The 20,981-nt window shown below is 37.6% G+C and overlaps 1 protein-coding gene across 2 annotated transcripts in view; it reads left to right on the forward strand.

The window, feature by feature from the left end:
• Positions 1-20,981, forward strand: part of CUL3 (cullin 3) — a 106,645-nt gene that overhangs the window by 40,756 nt on the left and 44,908 nt on the right. For both annotated transcript variants that reach the window (XM_084891381.1, XM_084891382.1), the window contains one exon: positions 6,517-6,630. In XM_084891381.1, the coding sequence (XP_084747507.1) occupies positions 6,517-6,630 (114 nt within the window). The remainder of the gene's footprint in view (positions 1-6,516; positions 6,631-20,981) is intronic.

Genomic DNA, 20,981 nt, shown 5'->3' on the forward strand with positions numbered 1-20,981 from the left:
GACTAACTTTTCATTCAGCATAACTATTTTGAGATAGATCCAAGCTGTTTCATGTATCAATAGTTTTTCTTTTTTTCTGAGTAATAATTATATTGTATAAATGTTCCATAATCCACTTACCTACTTGTCGAAAGCATTTGTATTGTGAACAGAGTCTTGTGATTTTTGAATAGTGTTGTTTGGAATGCTCATGTACAGGTATTTGGGTGAATATAAGTTTTCATTTCTCTAGGGTAAATAACCTAAGAATGGGCTTGCTGAGTCATATGGTAAGCAATTTAACTTCAAAAAATATTGCCAAATTGTTTTCCATTAGGTCTGTACCATTTTGTGTTCCCTTCTTTGGTAATGTATGAAAGTTCTAGTTACTGGGAATCTTCCTCAGCATTTGGTATTGTCAGTGTATTTTGTTAGCCATTCTAATGGGTGTGTGGTGGCATTTCATTATGTTTTATTTTTTAACTCTCACCCAATGATATGATTTTTAGAGAGATCGGAAGGGAGGAAGGGACAGGGAGGAGAGACAGACAAACAGACACACATCTATGTGAGCGAAACAGCAATGCTCCAACCAACTGAGCCACCAGAAAAAGGCTCCTTATGGTTTTAATTTGCATTTCCTTAATGGTTAATGTTGTTGAATATCTTTTCATATGCAAATGTGCCAAATTGCTTTTATATGTTTTCCGTGAAGTGTCTTTTCAATTATTTTCTTCATTTTTTAATTGTTTGGGTTTCTTGTAAGGTTTTGTTTTTTTTGCTTGCTTGTTTGTTTTAATATATATTCTGGATACAAGTCATTTGATATTTTCTCCCAGTCTAGAGCTTATCTTTTTATTGTTTTAACTGTATCTGCAGAACAAGTTTTAATTTTGATGGAGCACAGTTATTTATTTATTTATTTTATAGATCATGCTTTTGGTGTTATGTGGGAAATTGCTTTAAATTTCAGATAACATTTTTTTGTGTGTGTTTCTTTCGAATAGCCTTTTTTTAAAAAAAATTATTATGGTGCTTTGGAAAAGTTATGCTGTAACTAGAGGTTTTCTAAAGCAGAGGTTAATGTTGAATGTTGATTGAAAGCTTAAAAAAATCAGGATTCGCCAAAACCGGTTTGGCTTAGTGGATAGAGCGTCGGCCTGCGGACTGAAGGGTCCCGGGTTTGATTCCGGTCAAGGGCATATACATTGGTTGCGGGCACATCCCCAGTAGGGGGTGTGCAAGAGGCAGCTGATCGATGATTCTCTCTCATCGATGTTTCTAACTCTCTATCCCTCTCTCTTCCTCTCTGTAAAAAACCAATAAAATATATTTTTTTTAAAAATCAGGACTCAGAATTGCATCAACATTATTATTCTAACTATACAAAAACATGGTAATGTTGAAGAAATTCTGCAAAGGGAAGGAACAGAAATGGCTGGTGTGGAGGAGGTACATGAAAGTCAGTGGTTTGTAGATCCTGACTGCTATAGTTAGCTTTTTTTTTTTTTTTTTAATTTATTTTATTTTATAGAGCAGTTTTATAGACACAGCAAAATTGAGCAGAAGGTACAGAGATTTTTCATGTACCTCCTACCTTCACACACGCATATAGTCCCTCCTACTTTCTGTATCTCACCCCGGAGTAGTACATTTGGTACAGTGGGAGAACCTACATTGATGTATGATTGTCACCCAGTTTATAGTTTACACTAGATGCCCGGTGCATGAAATTTATGCACGCAGGTTGGGGGGATTCTCTCAGCCTGACCTGCACCCTCTGCAATCCGGGAGCCCTCAGGGAATGTCCTACTGATCCTTAGGCCCACTCCCCATGGCTCTCTGCTTTCTGCAGGGGCCTGCCTGCTTTATACCATGGCAATGGGCAAGTAGCCTGGTGGGTGCTGTCTGCAGGCCACGCTTGCCTGCTTGTGGGTCACCGCAGTGACAGTCAAGCAGGCCCTGCTGTCTGCTGTCAAGTTGCATGGCCGCCCTCACCTCCTGGGACTGACGATGGTCCCAGGAGCCTGCAGGCTTGGCACCCATTCCTGGGACCCAGGGCGCTTGGCGCCACCCTGCCCCTAACCTCTTGGTGCCTGCATATGCAAATTAGCCCACCATCATTGTTGGGTTAGTTTGCATACTCACTCGATTGGTTGGTGGACATCGTGGAGGTACAGTCAGTTTGCATCTTTCTCTTTCATTAGTGTAGTTTGGGGATTACTCTTGGTATACATTGTCTGGATTTTAACAAATGAATAATGAAATGTATTCTCTGTAATAGTATGAAACAGAATAGCCTCACTGCCTTTTTATCTTTCCCTTCACCTTAACCCCTGGTAACAGGTGGTTTTACAGTCTCCTTAGTTTTACCTTTTCCAGAATGTCATATAGTAGTTGGAATCACATGGTATGTAGGCTTTTTAGATTGTCTTTTTTCACTTGGTAATATGCACTTAATGTTCTTTCATGTCTTTTCATTGCTTGATAGCTCATTTCTTTTTAGTGCTAAATAATATTCTATCTGGATGTATCTATTCATCTACCAAAATATATCTTGTCCAAGTTTTGGCAGTTATAAATAAAGTTGCTATAAACATCTGTGTGTGGGGTTTTGTGTGGATATAAGTTGTCAACTCCTTTGGTATTTATACCAAGGAGCATACTTGTGGATCATTATAGTAAAAATATGTCTAGTTTTATAAGAATCTGCCAAACTGCCCTCCAAAGTGGCTGGTGCCATTTTGCATTCTCCCCAGCATTGTATGAGAATGCCTGTTAATGTACATCCTCACCAGCATTTGATGTTGTCAGTGTTTGGGATTTTGGCCATCCTATTTTATATGTATTGATGTCCCAATATTGTTTTTATTTGCATTTCCTTAATGATCAGATATCAAAAATCTTTTCATATGCTTATTTGCCATCTGTATTTTTTGGTGAAGTGTCAGGTCTTTTGCCAGTTTTTTCTTAATTGTGTCATTTGTTTTCTATTGTTGAGTTTTATGAATTCTTTGTATATAGGAAGTCTTCACTTAACATTGTCTATAGGTTCTGTGACTTTAAGTGAAATAACATAAAATGAAGCCAGTTGTAACAGAGGCTAAGAACACAAGGTTGAACAGTCCTTTACCAGATATGTTTTTTGCAAATATTTTTTCCCAGTCTGTGTTTTGTCTTCTCTATCTCTCTATCAAAATCTATTGCTATTCAAATGATTCTAATTAATCACCAGGTTTGTCATCTGTTTTGATTATGTGTGCATTGCTTTATCCTTTTCAAAGCTAAGTATCATGTACAGCCAGTTTCCAGTGGCTTATTTTATCCTGTCACAGCTGACCCCATACTTTTATCACCTTCCATGGCTTTGTTACTTGTTCTTGCTTATCTCACCCTTCAAATTCCAACTCCTCAACTGAGTAAACTTCCTAGAGGTCTTCTTAAGTAATAATACCGGCCATACTTGTCAGCAGGCCCTTTTGATCCTAGGATCACCTCTTATAGCAGGGTTCCTTCCCATTTGCCTTTGCAGAAATTAATGGTTGTGTTGAGTGTGAGACTAACAGTGTTAACACACACACACACAGCCCCCACTTTCTCTTCTTCAAAATGTCTGTATTGTTACAGTAATAATTTGTAAAATGAGGCTTTTCCATTTAGTGTATATTTTTCATTTATATGCCAGCTTTTTGTTTAAAAGCCTGTTTTAATTTTCATAAAGGTGCTATTTTCATCTGATTCCTACCACTTTATGATATATATTTGAAAAAATATCCATTCACTTTTGATGTATCAAAGTAGAAAGATATTTTGGGAGGTATTATTAAAGAAATAATTTTTTGGTTATAGAGTGATTTAAGTAATTAAGAGACCATTACAGCAAGTGTATGTAAGACATTTACTTTATGTCTTAGGTATATGCAGTCATTCAAAAATTAACAAAATTAGCTCTTAATAGTTTTTTTGTTTTGTTTTGTGTTTTGTTGTTTTTTTTGCTAAGTAATATTTACTTATTGATTTGTGAGGATAATTTTTGAAGTGTGATGCAAATAAAGTTTTATTTATGACACATTGTGCTAGTTTATCACATTCTTATTTTTGAAAGTCAGGTATAAATATAAATATTATATAGATGCTTGTTGACATATTTTATTTAAAAGAGTATTAGTAATTTTGAAAAACATGGTTTATTTTATAACTATTTAATTGGTCATTTTTTCATTCATCTAAACACATTTTTAGATTAATGAAATATACCAAGCACATTTTTATATGCTTGGTATATTTCATTAATGTAATCAGAGTGACTTTAATGTAGGTAACACATAATTTGATTTTTATAACTAAGGGTTACACAGAGTTTATGTAAGTCCTTAAGAATAATTAATTATTAAATATTCTTAGTGTTTGGAATATACCATTTTATTTTTGTTACATAGTGCAATTTCTCTAATATTTTCATGATTTTAATTTAATTGACACTCAAAATTTAGTAGTACAGTGAAAGAATTTTAAGTGTGGTGAAGAATTTGTATATAGCTACATTTTCAACTTGCTGTGTTGGTGGTTTTTTTTGTAGTGTTAGCTATCTTGGGAATTTGTATCTGACAATTGGTAGACTTAATAAGTTGAAATAAATGACTTATCTACTTTTCATAATAGTGTTTGTTAAACACAGTGCTTTCAACTAACCGACATGGATATTTATCACTTTTGATATAGTTAATATATTTATGGAATAATTTTTGAGTGATATATTTTGAAGTCCAAAAGCTTCAAAATACATCTTGTGTACAAGACAAAATACAGTTGTGAACAAAAGATTAAATATATAATAAAATTCTAAATTATGTATTATAAGCTAGTGGCTTTTATACTACATGTTTAGTAGAATAGACATATAGTCTCATCACTAATATCTATTGAAGACCTCTTTTCCTTTAATATATAAGAAAAAATAAATTAGATACAGTTTTTTCCCCAATTTGAACTTATTCCCCACATTTTGAGATTAATGTGTTATGTGTAATTTTCTTTCAATGTTTGGTTACTCCAATCACTTATACTAGTTATAATACTCGATGACATTTTTATTTTACTTTTGTTTAGAATTTAGGTTCATAGATATCTATATATTTTAATATATGTATTATATTTGTTTTTCAAAAAACACCATGACTTCAATTCTCCCCAACCTGAAAAGTTGTTTACTGCTGTAGATTGTTTATAGTAAAGGATATTTGGAGATAAAGCTGTCTGTTAGGTTGGAATATTGACAATTGAACTAGACTATGGAGGATTATTTGGATTTGAATAACTGGAGAGTTTGGCAGTATAGTCCAACAAAAGAGTTACAGAAACCTAGAAAACAAGCAACTTCTTCATGATAAAGCTAGAACCAGAATCTAGATTCTGTTTCCTAGTTAAATACTCTTTCCATTGAACGAACAGGAAGTAGTAGTGGTCAGTAACCTCTTATTGGAGAAGATAGTAGTATTATGCTTGTGGATTATGTGAAGGAAGTCTTGAAATCTAGATTGCGTAGTATAAGGAAAGCATTTCAGACTCGGGGAACTTTATGTGCAAAGGCAGATACCCTAAAAGAGCTTACCATTTTGGAATTGGATCATGGTATTGGAGGGTGGAGATAAAATAAAATATCTTACATATGCCAGGCACTATTGTAGGTTTGGGAGATACACATGGAAAAGACAGAAACCTTGGTGCTATGGAGCTTATATTTTGGCGTGATAAACAAGAAACTACTAATATAATACATAATGATGAGTGCTGTGAGGAATAATAAACTGTAGGGGCTGTTGTTTGAAATAGAGTGGTCAGGGAAAAACAGGAGGTAGGACTGTGTAGAAAAAAGTGAGGAAGTGAGCTATGAGTCAAGGCAAAAGAAATGGCAGAGTACATTTGCTGTATGCAGCTCCATTGTAACTAGAGCGTTGGATGAGTGCCAGACACTGTTCTAAGTATGTTACAAGTGTTAATTTAATCTTTTCAATAATCCTACAAAATGGACACTATTTCACATATAAGGAAATTGAAGCATAGAGATAAAATAATGTATCCAAAGTAATACAGCTAGTCGGGGAGCTGGGATTCCAGCCCAGGTAATTTGACTCAGGAATCAGTGGTCTCACTATTTCTTCGAAAAATGGGGAAGGGAAGGTAGAGTTGGAGCAATAGCCTCAGGACCAGTTCTACAGATAGAGCCTTTTAGTTCCATATAAGTATTTAGGATTTTTTTTTTTTTTTTTTTTACTGTGATGTTAAAAAGAGCCCAGGAGATTGTTTTTTGATTCTGAAGGTCAACGGAAAAGACCTGGACTATACAAAACACATTTATTAGTCATCTGTACATACCACAGCTTAAAATGTTTCTACTGGTCTATAACATATTTTTTAATTTAAAATTGAAAAGTTCACTTTATCATTTTATTGAACAGATATAAGTTCATGTTATATATGAGTGTGTGCACATATGTGTGTGTATAAACAAACTGTAATGAACTCTTTTGTTAATAGGTGCGAGAGGATGTACTTAATTCATTGAATAACAACTTTCTTCAAACGCTAAATCAAGCTTGGAATGATCATCAAACAGCTATGGTGATGATTAGAGACATACTAATGTATATGGTGAGTTTTTGTTTTTGTTTTTTAATAAATCTTTATTGTTCATATTATTACAAATGATCCTCTTTTTTCCTCCCCTCCATTGCTCTCCTCCACCAGGTTCCCACCCCACCCTCTGCCCTTTCCCCACCCCCATTGTCCTCATCCATAGGTGCACAGTTTATGTTCAGTCTCTTCCCACATCCCTCTCTCCCCTTTTCCCCAAGAATCGTCAGTTCACTCCCCTTCCATACCTCTGATTCTATTATATTCTACAGTTAATATTGTTCATCAGATTTTTTTTTTAATTTCCTTGGTATTTAGATTCACTTGTTGATAGTTACGTATTTGTTGTTCATAATTTTTATCTTTATTTACTTTCTCTTCCGAAAGAACCCCCTTCAGCAATTCATATAATTCTGGTTTGGTGGTGATTAACTCCTTTAGCTTTTTTTTATTAGTGAAGCTCTTTATCTGGCCTTCGATTCTGAGTGATAGCTTTGCTGGATAGATTATTTTTGGCTGTAGGTTCTTACTATTCATCACCTTGAATATTTCTTGCCATATCCGTCTGGCCTGCATGGTTTCTGTTGAGAAATCAGCTGACAATCATATAGGTGCTCCTTTATAGGTAACTACCTTTTTTGCTCTTGCTGCTTTTAATATTTTCTCTTTGTCTTTTGCTCTTGGAATTTTAATTATGATTTGTCTTGGTGTGGTCTTATTTGGATTCCTTTTGTTTGGAGTTCTGTGCGCTTCCTGGACTTGTAAGTCTAATTCTTTCACCAGGTGGGGGAAGTTTTCTGTCACTATTTCTTTCAGTATGTTTTCCATATCTTGCTCTCTCTCATCTTCTGGGACCCCCATAATTCTGATGTTGGTTCACTTGAAGTTGTCCCAGAGGTTTCTTACATTATCTTCAATTTTCTGGATTCTCTTGCCTTCTTGCTTCTGCAGAGGAGTGTCTTCTGGCTCTTTATGTTCCAAATCTTTGACTTGATTCTTGCAGTCTTCCATTCTGTTTTTAGGACTCTGTATAATATTTTTTATTTCAGTCAATGTATTCTTTGTTTCTTGTTGATCCCTTATTATTTCTTGTTGATCCCTTATTTCTAGTTGATCCCTTTTCATATCCTCATAGGTCTCGTTTATTTTATCGGCCTTTTCTAGGAGATTCTTGAACAACCTTAGGTGTGGTTTTGAACTCTATATCCAGTCGCTTTTTGTCCTCCATTTCTTTCGTTTGTGATCTATTTCGTTGTCTTGGCATTTTTTGCCGCTTCCCTGATGGGGCAGAGTTTCAGGGTGGAGCCTACAGGCTTGGCTTCCGTCAGCCACGCCCTATGCGGTTCCTGAGTGTCAGTAATCCCCAGGGTCCTTCAGTACTCGCTGCAAGCACCTCTGAGAGAAAGATGTCCTCGATTTTTGCTTGCTACCAAACAGTGTAAGCTCTCCCCCAATGAGCCTGGAACTGGGGTTCAGTTCAGTTGGAAGTGGGATTGGAGGTGGCATTCAGAGCAGTCTGGAGCCCCTGTCTCCTTCCCGCCAGGGCAAAATCCCGCGGCACAGTCAACTGTCCCTTCTCTGCGCGCAATGTGCGCGCCTCCAGGACCTCCTTTCACCGCTCCCCTGGGGTTCTGCCTTACAGCCCAGCTCCCTCTGTTTGAGCCTGGGTCCCCGGGGTCTGGCCTAGAACTGGGGTCAGAGAAGTCGGAACTGGGGCCTAGCACAGTCCGGAGCCTTTGTCTCCTTCCCGCCAGGGCAATCTGGCAGCAGAGTCAACAGTCCGTCCTCTGCGCACAATGTGCACGCCTCCGGGAGTGCCTCTCCGCGCGCCCCGTGTCTCCGTACCTTAGGCTTTTACAGCTCCTCCGCTCTTCCTTCTGGTTTTTTCCTTGCTTCTCGTTGTAGAATTTCCAGTCAGTTGACTTTCCTGTAATTCTGGGTAATGTCCATTTTATATTTTAGTTGTATTTTATTGAAATTGTTGTGTGCAGCTGCAGCTAGGTGTTTACCTGTGCAGCCATCTTGGATTCTCCAAGTAGAGTTTTTTTTTTTTATTGTTTTTCCCTATAAGAAGTTAGGTATTTCAAAATGATGTTTTCTTTGTTACATGTAGTTGAGTAGTATATGTCAGTGTGGAAAGTGCTTTTAAAAAAAAATAATATTGACCTAGCAAGGGTCATGTTAGTTTATATAGTGTTTTATATACTACCATTTTTGCTTTACAATATCGAAAAGCTTTATTACCATCTCTTTTGACTAAAGGTGGTTGAATGACAACATGATAAATGAAAGGTGAATATTCTGTTACAAATTTATAATGTCTTCATATCTTTCCTGATAGGGGATGTCATTAATGGAAATACTTTTGTGATAACTATACTCTAATAGCTGCCATCTATCTTTCTTAATAGTAAATGCTTTTAGTATTTATATTCTTCAAATATATATTCTATTTTTCACCTATTACTTTTTTTTATTTCTGTCAGTCAAGAAAAATACCTTTTCAGCATGACAGTTTGGAAAGCGTTGATGAACGAAGGTGTTTAATTACTTTCTAGGAGATTAAACCATCAGGTTTTTTTTTAATTTTCGTATGATAATAGAGTGAAGCAAAATTTATCAAGTGCTTAATTATTCTGTCACTGCAAAATTACCTAGTCTAATAATGTCTTGTTGCGTTAGTGTTCATGTTTGGAAATTGGAAAGAATGATTTTCTTCTAAGCTTTTACTCTTTGCTTTTCAAATTTTTATTTTGTTTTCTTTAGTTGTAATACAATGGTGAAAGCTTACCTAGAAATAATTTTCAATGAGAGCAAACAGCTATACAATTTTTTGTTCTGCTGATGAATTCAGTTAGGCCTGTTACTTCTGGTTTTGCAAGGCGTTCAGTGACAGGATACTTTATTTTTCAGGGATTTGATAAAAGGTGTAATACATTGTTTAGTCTTTCTGAGCCTTATTTTCACATTTTTCAGGATATAGATTCATGTTGTGTTGACATTTTGAGGCAATGATATAGCATAAGAATATATCATGTCTGGAATATAAATGTGAAATAAGTTTATTGCTGTTCTCTTAACGTTCTCGATTTTGAGTCTTTAAATTCTAACACTGTCTAACACTAACACCAAGAAAACCACTTGTAATTTCATGGTCCATTGTTCTGATACAGAAGTATTTTTAAAACTAGAGGGCCAGTGCACAAAATTTGTGCACTGGCATGGGGGTGTCCCTCAGCCCAATCTGTACCCTCTCCAATCTGGGACTCCTTAGGGGATGTCCGACAGCCTGTGGGATTTGGCCTAAACCAGCAGTTGGATTTAGCTCTCACAATCTGGGTCTGCTGGCTCCCAACTGCTCGGCTGCCTGCCTGCCTGCCTGCCTGCCTGATTGCCCCTAACTGCTTCTGCCTGCCAATCTGATCACCCCCTAAATGCTCCCTGCCAGCATAATGAACACCTAACTGCTCCCCTGCCAGCCCAGTTGTCTTCCCCCCCCTCCAGCAGGCCTGGTCCCCCAACAACTGCCCTCTCCTGCAGGCCCATTTGCCCCCAACTGCCCTTCCCTGCAGGCCAGGTCGCACATAACTTCCCTCCTCTTCTGGCCTGGTCACTTCTAACTGCCCTCCCCTGCAGGCCTGGTCGCTCCCAACTGCCCTCCCCTGTTGACCTTGTCCCCCCCAACTGCCCTCCCCTGCTGGCCATCTTATGGTACCCATCTTGTGACCATATGGGGGTGGCCATCTTGTGCGAGGGCATGATGGTCAATTTGCATATTATATCTTTATATATAGGTTAGGATTATACAACACTCAATCTTATATCAGGTTATATTTTAAATTTGTTTTATTTCAGTTCATTTTTTTTCTCATGAAATCTCAAACCTTGAATGCTAGCTGTTATGTGAACATTGATTGTCAAGTTCATTCCTCAGCTTCATTTATAAAGATGAAAATAATGTGGTACCAACTTGGTAGGGATGGCCATGAGCTTAAAGGGGCCATTCATATAAAGCACTAACAAGGCCCGGGACTATAATGTGCTCAGTAAAAATTAACTATAGTATTATATTTCTCATCCCTTCAACCTTTAAACAAACACATCTGGTGGTGCTATAGCTGAATAAACCCAGCCACTTAAACCTTTCTTGGGCCTTTCCTGTAGGAAATCCCACACAGGGTAGGTGAGTGCCACTTTGTACATAGTCACAAACCTTCAGTCAGCCCTCCACACTACCCAGCACTCTCTTTCTAGTGAGCTCATCCACCACTTTGAAATAGTTGTTTCTCTTCAAACCTCCTGCTTTCCTACTGGTCACTTTGCTCTTAGTAACTGTCTTGCCTTCTACCTCTCAGAGAAAAGAGAAAGCATAAGGTAGAAACTGTGTCTTGCCACTGAATCTACAATTTTACTTGTATTTTCTATCCTTTTGCGTTTTTCTTTTTCCTTCCTGTTTTAATGGAGGGTAGTGTCTCTCTGACAAAGGCCAGTCTTCCACCTGTGTTAAGGATTACATCCCTTTCTACCTTGTGAAAAACCTGAAGTATTTTCAGGTTCTGCCTTTTTACTCAGTCTTACTTACCAGCTTAAATAATTTGGGCCACTCACTTCCTCAAAACCTTCTGAGTTTTCTTTTGGACCTCTGCATTTCCATTCACAACTAAAGTGTCTCATAAGAACTGTTGAACTCGTTTTTCCCTTTTCTCACCCTTCATTCGCTTTCATTATGTTCCAGTTAAGTTTCTGTCTCAACACTTCAAATTTTCACTCTCTTGATAAGGGCAAGACTGAAATATTCTTTTCAGTCTTGCCCTTATCAAGATTGCCATATCTGCAAATCTATGAAGGCAAAGATCACTGCTAGTTATCGGGCTCCTGGATATGTTTCAGCAGTATTTGGTACATTTAACCAGTCTTTTCTCCTAACGTGTTGGGTTCTTAATTTCTGTGACAAAGCACTCACTCCCTTTGTATGCTTCTACCTTTCTGACTTTTCCTTCTCCTGGTACACCTAACTTTATTTGGTGCCTCTGGGCAGATGATCTCAAATTAGGTCTCCAGCCTCAGTCTCTGAGATTCAGATTCATAGTCATTTGTCTAGGTGATGGCTCCCTTCATTGTCTGAGGTATTTCAAACATGGCATTTCTAAATAGGCTCCTAACCAATGTTATTTCATTGTTTATGCCAGAAATCTGGGGCTTATTATTGTCAGTTTTTTCTCCCTCTCTCTCTCTCCATCATATATTTCTAGAATCTGCAGTTTATTTCTGTTTGTAGATCTCCCCAAGACCAGAGCACCTTTATTTCTCTCTATTCAATCACTAATCTTACAACATTCATTGTGCTCCTCTCTATTCTCTTTTCAATATTGCTCCTAAAGTTACTATTTTCAAGCATGTGGTCATGTTGCTTCCCTGTTGAGATTCTTCTTTCTTATCTTGGAATCATCACACATGTCTTTTGTCTAGAAATGTTTCTAGAATGTTTCCTCTCTATTTGATTTGTTCCTACTTATCCTTTAGAACTTAGCTTAAATTTCTAGTAAGCTATATGCACTGCCTCCTGGCCACAGTTGCTCTGACTGTACCCAGTACTATTCCTTTGCAATATTTATCACATTCATTAACAGCTATTTATTGCCTTGTTTCCCAACTAGCCTGAATTTTATGAGGGGCTAATGTCTGTTACCACACTGTGTCTCCAGCACCTAGCAGGGCCCTTTGCACAAAGGAGACACTTACATATACCTCAAATGGATTAATATACATAGTTTTCTAAATTGTGCTTTTTCAAAATGCTTATTAAAAATGTTTTTTAATAAAAATATGTTCTTTTAGATTCAGAAATTAAAGTGTTAATGAGATATCTTCATGCTTCACAAACTAGAATTTTCATTCTCTTTATTTTGCCTTTTTATCTGCAGTATTTTGAGCTTAATTAACCATGTGCTTTTATCTATTTTTAAAACTTTTTAACTTTATTTTTATTGTTGACACTATTACAAATATCCCCATTTTCTTTCCCTTTGCCTATCTCTACCCAGCCCCCGCAGGCCCTTTACTGGCCATTACCATACTGTTGTCTGTGTCTATGTCATGCATATATGTTCTTTAGCTAATTCTTTCACCTTCTTTCATCGAGTCCCCCCTTCTCCCTCCTCTCTGACAACTGTCATTCTGTTCCATGTATTAATGCTTCTGTTTTTATTTTGTTTGTCAGTTTATTTTGTTCATCAGCGTCCACATATAAGTGAGATCATATGGTATTTGCCTTTCTCTGACAGGCTTATTTCACTTAGCATAATAATCTCCAGGTCTGTTCATTCTGTGCAAAAAGTGTGGTTTCCTTTTCCTATAGCTGCATAGTATACCATTGTGCAAATATACCACAGTTGGGGTTTTTTTATGCACTCATCTACTGATGGGCACTTGAGCTACTTCCAAACCTTGGCTATTATAAATAACGCTGCAGTGAACGGGGGTTGGGGGTTGGGGGGGGGGGGTGGCATATACTCTTTTGAATTATTTGGGATTCTTAGGATATATTCCCAGAGTGGAATTAAAGAGCAGTTCCATTTTTTATTTTTTTGAGGAAACTCCATCCATACTGTTTTCCATGGTGGCTGCACTAGTTTGCATTTCCACCAGCAAGGTTTTACTTTTCTCCATATTCTTGCCAGCACTTGTTCGTTGATTTATTGATGATAGTTCTTAGCTCTTCTGGCAGGTATGAAGTGCTATCTCATTCTGGTTTTAATTTGTATTTCTCTGATGATTAGTGACATTGAGCATTTTTTCATGTCTACTGGCCATCTGTATGTCTTCTTTGGCAAGGTGTCTATGTGGGTCTTTGCCCATTTTTTTATTGGGTTGTTTGTCTTTCTGGTGTTGAGTTATATAAGTTCTTTATGTATTTCCTAGGGCAAGGGAAACAAAGGGAAAAATAAATAAATGGAATTGCTTAAAACTAAAAAGCTTTTGCATAGTAAAAGAAACCATCAACAAAATGAAAAGGGAACCCACTGTATGGGAAAACATATTTGCCAATGATAGATCAAATAAGGGGTTAATTTCCAGAATATATTTAAAAAAAAAAAAACAACAACGTATAAACGATTGCTTTTTAAACTTAAAGGAAAATTTATATACCTTGAATGTTGAGAAATAAAGTATGTAAAATTATTTTTGATAGGTGTACATACCTATGTAACCAGTGCTTCAGTCAAGGTAAATAAATGATTTTAGTTTTCCAAAAATAAAAAATGTAGTCGATGCCTACCTTTTTTTTTTTGCAAGGGTGTGGTGGGGAAGGCTGTTACCCTCATTCCAGACTTTCTCAGGTCACATTACTTGCTAGATAGGGTATACACCTGAGGTATAGTTGTTATATCTTCATGGAAACTAAACAGATTATTTCTTCCACTGAACACTGGCTCTAACTGTTGGAATGTTAGATTATGGTTCAGAGAGGAAGGAGAGAAGATGCTTCACTGTTTCCCACCTTCCACTAACTTAGCTAGCTGACTTTAACAAGGTGTACGAGTCTGAAGAGTCATGCATGAGCCTCATTGCATAGATACAATGGGACACACTAATTCCTGAAAATGAAAATTATTCACAGGTTACATGGAAACAGCCATTGGTGAAAATTTCTTCCACATAACTTTGTTGTTTGGCAGGTCGAGTGTTTCAAAAAGAAAAGTATTTGTGCTTCTAGATGGAACATGTGGCCTCTAGTTTCTACCAATCCAGTTATTCCTAATAGCTGAGAATTAACATTATACCTATTTAGTTTATAATCTTTGCTTTACTTAAATTAGTTATTTTTAATTCATCTTTTCTTAAAGAACAATTAAGATGTTGAACTTTTAAGATTGGTTTAACATTGCTTAGTATAAGCTTTTCAGTTTTAATTGTTTAAAAGATTAATGATTGGGGGAAATTTTTAATATTTTATGGAAAAAGTTTGTTACAATATAGGTTATTTAATTATTATAATCCATGAGTAGTTATTTTGCCCATTAAACATTGTACATTTCATTGAACATTTCATTGTAGGGTGAAATTAAATTATCTATGTTATTCTGTAGACAACTTTGAGAAATTAGAATTAATGTCAAAGGAAAGAGGAAAATATTTTCTGTCATTATATATAGGATAATAGAAAATTAATAACATGAGTTTTCTGCCTAAAACTATGGTGAATTTCACAGGTATTTTTATGTTTTTAATCGTTTGTCTATATTTCCAGTCATTTTTATAAACTGCAAAGATATGGTAGTATTGCTGATTAGTCTTAAAGATAAGAGGCTGTAAATTTAAAATCATGGAGGGAAGTTAACCTGGGAAAGGAGGATCAGTGCTTCTTTGAGGTATTTGGAAAGTCATTAAGGATGGGTAAAGAGGTGAAGTAGAAAGTAGCAACAACTTTGTGGAGAGGAGGACCTGAGAAAGTCTCTACTGATGCTTTTCCTAGTAAATAGAAAAGGGACCATTAGTTTAAAACAGTGATTTTCAATCAGTGTGCTACAAAAAGTTTTAAAACATGTAATACCTGACTATTACTCAGGGGCACAGATCTCTTTTCCCTTAGATTATTAAATAACAAAATGACAACAGCCAACACAACAATAACAATAGCCATCAGGTGTGAATGAATCAAAATTATATTTTTTTTTTTTGTCAGATTGGCAAGATATATAGTTGATATTTGGGTGTGCTGCAAAATTTTAGTAATAGTTTACGTGTACCATGAGATAAAAGGGTTGAAAACTGCTGGTTTAGGGTGACAGGCATGTAAGGTGTTGAGGAATGTGGAAAACTGAATAATGGTCCTTTTCCCATCCTTCCAATATGTCCATGACTAATCCCTGGAACCTAAAGATTGTTACTTTAAAAGGCAAAGGGGACTTTCTCAGATGTGATTGAGTTAAGGATCTTGAGGTGAGATTATCCTAGGTCAGTGGTGAGCAAACTGTGGCTCGAGAGCCACATGTGGCTCTTTGGCCCCTTGAGTGTGGCTTTCCCACAAAATACCACGTGCGGGCCCGCATATACAGTGTGATTGAAACTTTGTGGCCCATGCACAGAAGTCGGTTTTCAGCTCACAAAAGAAATTTCAATCTTGTATTGTTGATATTTGGCTCTGTTGACTAATGAGTTTGCCAACCACTGTCCTAGGTTGTCCTGCTGGGCCCAAAGTGATCACAGAGTGGGTGGCAGGAGGGTCAGAGACAAAAGAGAAGGCAGTATGCTGACAGAGGCAGAGATGGGATTGATAAGCTCTCGAGATGGAGGAGGGCCACAGCCAAGGAATGCATCATGTGGCCACTAGAAGCTGAAAAAGGCAAGAAAGTGGATTCCCCCCTCAGAGCCTAAAAAAGGAACAGGTCCTGCAGACACCTTGACTGTAGTCCACTGAAACTGACTTTAGTCTAGAAATACCTATATATTAAAAAGCTAATATACTAAGTGTCCAACCTTCCGACTGGTCACAATGACGCACATTGACCACCAGAGAACAGACACTCAGTGCAGGAGCTGCCCTGACACGCACAGAGAAAGGGTACCGCAGACCTGGTGCCCACAAAGCAACACTCGGCTTCCCCCAAGTGGGACACAGGCCCCACCACCACCCCAGAGCAACACCCCACCAAATAGCAGCCAGTGCTACTGAGACCCCATGGCACAAAATGCGGCCCACAGCTCAGCTCAAAAACAGTAGCTGTGGGCTCTGGGAAATGACCTCATGTAGCAACACCATGATTCTTCTCCCTAGCCACAACTAGCCTCCTCGCAGTTTCTTCAGCCCAGGAACATTACTTGCTTTATAGCCAGGTGGAAATATTTCACAATGTAACCAAATGTCTGTGAAGCATTTTCCCTTGCCTCATCTCATTTGATCCTCACAGAAGACCTGGAGTGGGTAGGTAAGAGACTTAGTGGAATCCTGTTTTCTTTTTATTAGCTGGAAAACGGAGATTTAGAACGTTTTCAAACTTGACCCTACTGAAAAGAAGTAAGAAATGGTGGACCTTGAGAATGACTTCAGGTTTTCTCACTGCGCAGAATATAGCCAAACACTGCTGCAGTTAAATACCCTTTGTGTACCCCGCGTGACCGACAATAACAGTCTTTGCTTCGTGCCGGTATTTACTGCTGTGTTGCTGACAGTTACATGAAAGAGAAGTTGGGGTGCTTCACTGGACTGGAAAAAGTTCAGCTACATCAGAAAGCAGATCTAAAAAGATAAAAATAAATAAAAATTAAAAATTAATAAAAAAGAAAGCAGATCTAATTAAGCAAGTTTATTCTATATCTATAAAAGGCTAAGTTGACTCGTGCATGCAAGATACATATAAAGCTCTTGCTGGTGCCAATGGCACATGTACGTTTCAATATGTCTTTATTGATTGTGATTTTGTTTGACACTTCTCTTATAGAGAAAGGGCAAATAGCGGTATTAAAATATTTCTTCTAATTAATTTCCTTTTAATGTGCACAAATTTGTACACCGGGTCTCTAGTAAGAGAATATATAAACTACTTAATTTGAAGTAATTTGTTCAGCCACAATAGGAAACTAGTAATATAAGGGAGAAATTTGTAATAACCCCTTTGCTGGGCCAGCTATCTGTAAATAAATGGATCATTAGGTGAGTTGGCACACATTTTGTATAGTGGAGGCAATCAGCAGTTTGTACTTTTTCCAAGGGGTTCTTAGCAGGCACAGAGAAGAATGTTCAAAATAAGGAAGTCACTAATAGAATTTGCCATATTGGGTGTAGGGGAGATTGCTAAGATCATTAGTAGCATTAATGACATGGTTGATCATAGACTGTTTTAATAAGTAGGCAAGTGAATCACAAGGTTCCAAGAAATAGAAGTATTGGGTGTTAGGGATCAGTAGATTCAAAGATCCAGTGAGAATGAGGAGCAGTATAACAAAGTAGGGAAAGGTGGGAGGAAAAAGCTCTTCAGTGCCAGAAATGTTTGATGCTTTCTCAAGATAGGTTTAGGATTTGCCTATGTCGGGGGGTGGGGCAGGAAATCCTGGTAAGATGGGAGATGAAAATTAAACTGTCTATCTGTAAAGAGTGTTCCAGGTTAAACATTATTATGAATGTTACAGTCACCAAAGGTAGTAGATGGTAAGGAATAGAGTTGTGAAAAATAATGTTGTGAGAAATGAATAGTTTGCCGAAGTTAACAAGTATTTGTGTGTCATAAATGGGATGAGAACACAGACATGGTGGAATTTGTGAGTCTATATTTGTGAGTTTTTTTCTATAGATTTTGTGCTTTGGGGTTCAAAAAGTTTATGGATTACACATTTAGAGCAGTTTGAAAGTAGCTATATTCTAGAAGAACACAGGTTGCTTAAGAATCTTCTCCGCACTTTCTCTGCTTTCAAAATGTTTTCTTAGAAGGAAGTGGACTCAATGGCTTTGGGACTTTGGGGCTATTAAACTTCACACCTGTTCAGAATTTTTACTGACTGCTTTTGCAAGAGGGGTCTGTTCAAGACAGGCTTTCCCCATATGTGCTCTAGTTTGTGACTGATGATATAATACCTTGGCATTTTTTTATGGTTAGATCAAAAGCCAAGCACTAACCCTTAATGAAAAATAAAACCAGGGCATCGTCATAAATACTTTAAAGGTTTAGCATGTTGTACTTGAAAATTGGGAGTTTTTCATTGTCTTCCATCTCAGATTCTGTTTCAAACAAATTAATGGAACCATGAACACTATGACCTCTAGGCTGTTTTTGAGTTTGTGCAATGATGGGCCTTAAGCAGTCCATGACACTGAGTTTAGGGAGGCAGATATATATTCAGCATGAAGTAGGTCCTATGGTACAGTCAGAAATAGAGCACATATTTGTTGATGTATAAAGGAAGTGAAATTTTTATACATAAAGTGGATGCTCCCAATACTATATATATAAGAAATTTGGAGTAGTGAGAAAAATACTTAATGAGATATTCAGCTTTAGTTTCTACTTTATTAATTTGCTTAAGTCATTTTATCTCTCGAGGTAAGACTTGTTTCCTTATCTATAAGGAAAATAAATTACATTTACTGGGTAAGAGCTCGGGTTCTTATCTTTTGAGGGGTTAGGCACCCCTTGGAGAATGGTCAAAATTCATGGGCCCTTTTCTAGAAGACATGTTTGTGCATGCACTCATTACACAACATACCCCTTTATATACGCATTTTCAAGGGATTAATGGTTTAGTTCCCTGAAGCCTATCTATGGGATGTGATTGGAAGATGTATTGATTAGATCATTTTAAGTTTTAGAGTTCTTTCTGCTCTGAAGTTTTATACCATTTTAAAACTGAAATTGAATTGCAACACATGATGTCTAGGGCATGGTATTGAAGGAAAAGATCGAAAATGTGGGTTGATTAGTATTAAGTTAATGGCAGTGTCTTCAACAGCTCTTAAGGTGTGTTGTTAGAGCCTTGGCTGCCTATGAGTCTACCCAGTACTCTTCCATGTAATAGAGATAGCATTTTCACCACTCTTAGTTGTGTCAAGCACTATTTTAAGCACCTTGAGTATATTAATTTATATCAATTCATGGTTTTACAATTTTTTTTGTAGTTTGGGAAAGCAATAAAATTTCTATTTATTCAAAAAAGTAAAAATACAAATCAATAGGTATCATTTACTACATGGCTATATCTCTGTCAAAATGTTTTAAATATCTGAACTTCTAGGTGAGTATAATATTCTCCATTTTGCAAATGAATAAACTGAAGTTAGATTAACCTGCCGAGAGCACAAAGTTACTAACGTTACTGAAGTAGTAAAGTCTTTTTTTATTCCAAAGTTTATGGTCTTCACCTCATTGCAGAAGAATTATCTATAATAATAAAAGTGTAATATGCTAACTAGACCTGATAGTCGACCTTCCGGACATCTTTCTGGATGAAGCCGCCTGGGCAGGGGCTGAGGCAGAGGTGGTTAGGGGTGATGAGGCAGGCAGAGAGGTTAGGAGCAATCAGGCAGGCAGGCAGGCAAGTGGTTAGGGGTGATCAGACAGGCAGGCAGGTGAGCAGTTAGGATCCGGCGGTCTTGGATTGCAATGGGGATGTCCTGGATTGTGAGAGGGTGCAGGCCTGGCTGAGGGATCTCCCCCTCCCATGCACGAATTTCATGTACCTGGCCTCTAGTGCACATACATAATCTGTAATAATAAAAGGGTAATATGCTAATTAGACCGGCCATCATTCTGGACATCCTTCCTAATGAAGCTGGGGCCGGAGGGAAGCCAGCCCAGCCCGGGTCCTGGGTGCCTGCGGGCTGTTGGAGGAGGGAAGCAGCCAGGGTCCTGGGTGCCAGAGGTAAGCTGGTGAGGCAGCCCAGGTGTTGGAGGGAAGACAGTGCTGGCACCCGGGAAGGAAGGCCTACTACTCTTACATGAATTTTCCTTCTTTCTTTCTTTCTTTCTTTCTTTCTTTCTTTCTTTCTTTCTTTCTTTCTTTCTTTCTTTCTTTTCTTTTCTTTCTTTCTTTCTTTTTCCTTCTTTCTTTCTTTCTCTCTTTCTTTTCTTTTCTTTTTGTTTCTTTTTTTTTTTAAGATTTGAGGAGAAAATTCTTTTCTTTTCTTTTTTAAATATATTTTATTGAGTTTTTACAGAGAGGAAACATAGATGAGAGAGAAACATTGACCAGCTGCCTCCTGCACACCCCCTTCCGGGGATGTGCCCGCAACCAATGCACATGCCCTTGACCAGAATCGAACCTGGGACCCTTCAGTCTGCAGATCAACGCTCTATCCAGTCTCGGCTCTTTTTTTTTTTCCCACAGCATTTTTTTAAAACATATTTTATTGATTTTACACAGAGAGGAATTGAGAGGGATAGAGAGTTAGAAATGTCGATGAGAGAAAAACATCGACCAGCTGCCTCTTACACACACCCCCATTGGGGATGTGCCCGCAACCAAGATATGTGCCTTTGACTGGAATCCAACCCGGGACCTTTCAGTCTGCAGGCCGACGCTCTATCCACTGAGCCAAACCAGTTTCAGCTCTTGCATGAATTTTCATGCATCAGGCCTCTGATAACTAATAACAAGAAGACAAATATAAATAAATCATACAAAAAAATAATACAAGAATAAACTCACCCTAGTCGATATGGCTAAGTGGATATAGCATCGACCTGTGGAATGAAGGGTCCTAGATTCAATTATAGTCAAGGGCATGTACCTCTGTTGCAGGCTGCTCCCTGGCCTGGGCCCTGGACAGGACTTGTGAAGGAGGCAGCCAATCAATGTGTTTCTCTCACATCGATATTTCTCTGTCTTTTCCTCTCCCTCTAAAAATCAATGGAAAATATCCTTGGGTGAGAATTTTA

Source organism: Pipistrellus hanaki (assembly GCF_964339955.1).
Source record: "Pipistrellus hanaki genome assembly, chromosome: 8".
NCBI classification, from domain to species: domain Eukaryota; kingdom Metazoa; phylum Chordata; class Mammalia; order Chiroptera; family Vespertilionidae; genus Pipistrellus; species Pipistrellus hanaki.